Here is a 5,726-nt window from a genome sequence, read left to right on the forward strand (position 1 = left end):
GCTGCTGTCAGCTATACTTCAATGTACAGATGTCTATTTATGGAAGGACATTTGAGGGCTTATACAAAATAATTTAAAAGTGCTGGATGCATGCATTTAGTTCAGCACCATTACATTTTCCTGGCAGTACAAATAAAAATTAATATAATACAAACTCAATTTATATCTTAACAAATGTAATCTTTGGTAAAAATCCCATTTCTCTTCTAAGCTAAATAATAAGAAACAATCATAGTCAGAATGAAAAAAGTATTTCAAAATAATCATATGTCACTGATATTTTAAAATGCACTATCTCTGCACATCTGATTTGCTGGAAGAACAGCTGAATAAATCAGACTTGATACTACTTTAATTTGCAAAAATCTCTCATTTCAAATAATAATAATTAAAAAAATCATATCATTGAGCATAATTTAAAATGGAACAATCTAGTGTTCCAGTCCAACTTCTGTGATAATTAAAACAAAAAAAAAGCTCAATCTTCAAAATGCTGCTGTAAAGGAACAAGGAATAATCTTCCATGTCCCTGGCTAACCACAGTATAGCTTAAAAGTCTTCTCCCTCCCAATCCTGTGACTCTCTAATTCTCAGTAAGGATTTACCTCTAAAAGGGCTGTATTGCCTATATAATTAGCATTGCATGCTTTTCAAAACAAAATAGCCCAAATGTACCTATTCTAAATGGAGGGTCTTTACATTTTGATACATATGCTTATAACAAAGAAATCCATGAACATGTTTCTTTATTGTGATCATCATATCTTAAAACACATCTATGTGTTATCCCCATTTTTTAAAGGAAAAGTTGGATTATATAAAGTTTGAGATACCTAATCCTAAGTAGAAAGGACATCAAAGAGCAGATGAGAACCTGGATCTTTTACTTTCAGACCCAAACACAAACTATCTTTTTATTCCTGGGTAAACTATCATATTCCTGGCAAATATGAGCTGATTAAATGTCTGGACTTTTTTCGGTTCTGGAACAGGCAGAAACTCAGAATTAACCAGTTTTAACATCGAATTACACTACTGAAGAAAAATAAAACCAAATAGAAGTTTCTAATGCTTCCTCATGCTGTTCTGTTAAAATGAAAACTTTTTCCTCCCTCAAAGGAGCTACATAAATATTGCTCTGGTAAAAGATTTTTTCCTAAGACATTCCTGAGATCCATGTTAAATGCATATACTTACCCAAAATACAGCTTCAGTAACTTTGCGCTGTAAAAGTTCCATGCTTTGTTACACAATTCCTTAGTCATCTAAACAAATAATTTCTTACATTAGTACAAAAAACAGTGCTGTATTATGAATATTTTTAAACTAGACAAAACGATGAAATATTTTATCTTCCACATTGATTGGTGCAAATTAAAGTATATATTTTAAAAATTACTTTGTTTATTAATTGTCAGCATTGATACCACTTTCCAAGTTTTATTGATTCAAGTGTAATTTTAGGGCTCAGTAAAAGTAAATAATGCAAAGAAAACACGTTATTGAAACTAGATTCATATTTAGGTAGAACTCTTCTATTAATTATGACCAATAATGAAACAGGAACCACTTGTTCCCCACCATATGCCTAGATGCTATGCTCACCTCTGACAATTTTTTAATGCAATCCAGTATCAATAGCAGGAAATGCAAACTACCATATTCCTCCTATTAGCTAGAGAAGAGTAGCACAAGAAAACTATAAGCAGAATACGAGTATTCTGTATTATAAGACTTGTTCAGAACATAGAATTAATAAAAATGTTAAAGGGTTTTTACCAGTTGTCCACCATCTAGTCCAAAAAATGCATTCAGGTAAGTTTCTGAGATAATCTTTAATTCTGGGTATAAAGACAGATCGATACACGTATACCTTTAACAGAGAAGCAAATAATATTAACCATGTTAGTATCCCCAAAAGAAAATACATTTCTTTAGCCTGTACCTACTAGGTTACAGCTACATGTTATGCTATTATTATGTTATTATTAAAAGATTAAGACCTATATCACTGACATAGCAAATACCTATAGTAGCCATTTTAAAATGTGTTTACAAAACAGGAAAACAAATTACCAAGTTTCATTGCAACTCGTAGAGCTATGTTGAAATACTCTGTACATCAGTGCTTAACCCATTCCATGTAATACCCATCATCTTGGGTATTTCCTATCAGATTATATGACTTTGTTTTTCATCTTAATATCAACTAAACAGCAATTTCAAATTGGAGCAATGTTTCCTGCCGTTGTAGATAGGCCATGCCATATCTAGGTAGGTTTTGTTTTAATATAAAAAAAAAAGAAGACACACTCCAAGAGCCAAATAAAATAAGACTATGTTGCCTTATGCTTCCAGTAAAAAAATGGAAATTAAAAGTATTTACCAGAGGACCAATTTATTTATTTTTTTTTAAATCAAGTCAATATACAACTTCTAGGAAAGATATCACAAATAATGTAAAATATACAGTAAAACATCATAATTATGGTTCAGGCTGTTGGTGCACTCTGTGATATGAGGAATTGTGTTACCCTATGGAGACACCCAAGGAAAGGCCACACTAAGGGCACTAATCTGCATCACGCTCTGTAATGATTGTTCCTGTCACCACATTGTACCTGTCAGTCCATGAGTGCAGGGTGGTTAGAGGTCTAGACAACTCCTGAGATCTCTGTTTGAGTGGGCCCAAAGATTAAGGATTTATTAACCACCTCCTACGAAAAACTTCAGCCAGAAGTGACAATTGCACAGAATATAAAAGTGAGGTTGATTCAGTCCTTAAAAGCCACATCCCTGGTTCATGTAGCTAAATATAGCATGGACAGCAATGAAATTATAACACTACCGTAGTCTTTGATCACCACAAAAGTAAGGGTTTAATATTTAACTAAATAAAGAGAAGCATATTCATTAGATATTCTGTAAGCAAAAAAATCATAGCTATAAAAAGAAAAACATGTTCTATGTTTTTTGAAGATATTGTTTTACTGTATTTGTAGTATCATATGCCATTAATATTTGCCAAAAAAAAGCAATATTAACATTTAACTTGACATATATGCAGTAGATGCTGTCCCATTAGTATATTTTAGAAATCCAAATTCAATGTTATAAAACCATATAGCAGCACACAAACATTTAGTATGTACCATGAGGCAGGATTTATTTTATTTCCTATTATCTCCTTGAGCTTTTCTTCTAAAAATCGAAGTGGATCTGCTGGGCGCATCGCAATTACACCACAAAGCAGCATCTGCAAAAAGAAACAGTAAATGAATGCTTTTCTGTCAACAGCAAAGTGGCACCTAGATAACAAACTGTTAAAATAAACACAAGTTTACCAGCATCTTTTAAAATATTATTAAATAGAGGTATTTTTTTAAAATAACTTTTAATGACTTCTCGCTTTCACTCGATTTTTAAAGGTAATATTGCACGTATCAGTGTATTTCAACTGCTAGACTTCAAAGCACTGGGTTTGGGATAGTACTAAAATACCTATTATTTTATTAACAATTTCCACAAATAATTTTATTGCTTTTAATGTGCATTAAAGGAAGAATATATAGAAGATTGGATAATATTATTTACTTAATGAAAACCAGAATTTAAAACAAGATTAATCCTGTGTAGTAAAGCATATGTGGAATGGGAAATATGACCCAGACATACTGATCTTGTAACCAGTATTGGAAAAAACATGCAGTTTAAAAGAATACTTGCTTTTCAAGATTGTGTTACCATACTACTTAATGCTATCTTTTAGTAATAATGCACAATAACCAATGCACCATTTTTCTCATTTTTCCTTTAGCTTCTTCAGCTAAAGGACAAATAATCTAATTCTGGATTGAGCCAACATAATGCAAGAACTTCCAAAATATACTGATTTCTTTAAGTCTATGTGCCAACTGCAGTTATTAAAGTGAATATGTAATGGAAACTATAAACTAGTAGCATTTGTGCCCAGTAAAAATTTCAAAACATAACCGTGTATCTTTTAACTAGACATTACATTGATGCAAAAGATGCTGTCCTGGAAGACAATGTCTTGTTCATATTTCCCTCTGCCTGTTATGAAGAAGCCAGCTTTTATTAGCTATCACTAAAACATCTGAGTTTTGAGATTTTCTTCCAGCTCTGACACTTTGTGTCTGCCCACTTTTCACTACCACCAGTCTTCACAGTGCAGCTGGATGGGACACCTCTACATTTTGCCATGCAGAGTCTGCTCTGGCCTGATCTACTGAAAGATAAACATGCCCACAGCAGGGTGGTTGGAGTAGATGATCTCTGAAGGTTCCTTCCACATTGTTCTATGATTCTAAAAACAATATAAAAAGGCAAAGAAAAATAGTTCTCTATGCACAGACACAAAAAAGGCCTTCAGTTTAGACACCTTGAATATTTATAACACTGATCAACACACCAATTCCAACCTCAGCATCTCTTCAATTGTCTTAACAAAAATTTATGTTTCCAAAGTACATCTTTGCAAAGTATACACAGGCACGTAAATGGCTTTAATCACAAATTTTCCTACAGATGTATCCCAAAGCCAGTCCCGACACTGGCCGGCTACTCCCTCTGCTGGATTAAGCCAGGACATGTCTGCCATACGAATGCCATGTTTTATTATTTCTAGTTTTGACTACCTTCTTTTTTTTTCCCCCTTCTTTAAACACAACCTTTTTTCCTTTGGATTCTCTGAAAGGTCTCCATCACAGGAAATTCAAATTATGCAACCACATACTGGAGTGCAAGGCCCCTGTTTAGCATTTGAGAATTCCCTTATAAAACTTGTTAAGGAAGGAATTGCAACACCTGGTCTTGCAATCTTAATTTGATCCTCTTTCACATACTTCAATGATGCTTGGGCCAGTTGTAAAGCTGAAAACACTTAAGCCAAATCTGTACCAATCCAGGTATTTCTACTAGACTTCTACAAGACTCTCAACAGTTTTGAGAGTTCATCTACAACTTTTCTCAGCCTACAAATGTTATTTATTCATATCATTAAATAACTAAAAGTATACTTATCCATCAAATTATCATTAGTCCTATATAATCCAAACCCGAGCTGGACAACTACCACACAAGTAGTAAAAACAAACAAACTCTGCTATAGTGCAACTAAGTTATCAGGCTAGAATTAAATATTTACATCAGGTTTGTTTTTTTTTTGTCAGCTGCTTCTATTCATCAATCTGAAAAAGCCTAGCTGTTGTTTAAAAGTTCACAACAGAAAAGTCCTCAAATTGTCCAGCATTCAGTTTAAAGCTCAATAATGGAAGAACTATTTTTAGCCTGCCCTCCTGTGTACATTTAGCAGCTATGAAAAATACATTAATACTTACATATATACTAAAAAATTAATACATATATACATAATCTTACTCCTTATTCACATGTGAGAGCTATTGAGAATCAGCATATTCATCACCTGGATAACATAAAATACTTGATACAGATATCCAACAAGTTTACAAACTCTTCAGCTATAAAATGTTTTGTCATTGAAATTACCTCAGTACACAGAGAAATAGTTTTGTTGATGGTAACAGACATTTACTAAACAGCAGCTTCCATTTATTTTCAACATCAGATAGACAGCATGACTGGATGATGACTATAAGGCATGCCTTAGAAAATATTCCCTAAGACGATGACAAAATATCCATGTCTTGCCTATAAAGTTTTCCAAAGCAAAAAATGTCAAGATC

The 5,726-nt window shown here is 33.0% G+C and overlaps 1 protein-coding gene across 1 annotated transcript in view; it reads right to left on the bottom strand.

Annotated features, from left to right (window-relative positions):
- The window catches only part of FBXL13 (F-box and leucine-rich repeat protein 13), a 75,606-nt gene extending 72,359 nt beyond the window's left edge, over positions 1 to 3,247 (bottom strand). The window contains 3 exon segments of the mRNA XM_010001803.1: positions 1,198 to 1,265; positions 1,780 to 1,873; positions 3,153 to 3,247. Of these exon segments, the coding sequence (XP_010000105.1) occupies positions 1,198 to 1,265; positions 1,780 to 1,873; positions 3,153 to 3,232 (242 nt within the window). The 5' untranslated portion in view covers positions 3,233 to 3,247.
- Between the last annotated feature and the right edge of the window lie 2,479 nt (positions 3,248 to 5,726).

Source organism: Chaetura pelagica, unplaced genomic scaffold (genome assembly GCF_000747805.2).
Source record: "Chaetura pelagica isolate M959 unplaced genomic scaffold, ChaPel_1.0 scaffold137, whole genome shotgun sequence".
Classification (NCBI taxonomy): domain Eukaryota; kingdom Metazoa; phylum Chordata; class Aves; order Apodiformes; family Apodidae; genus Chaetura; species Chaetura pelagica.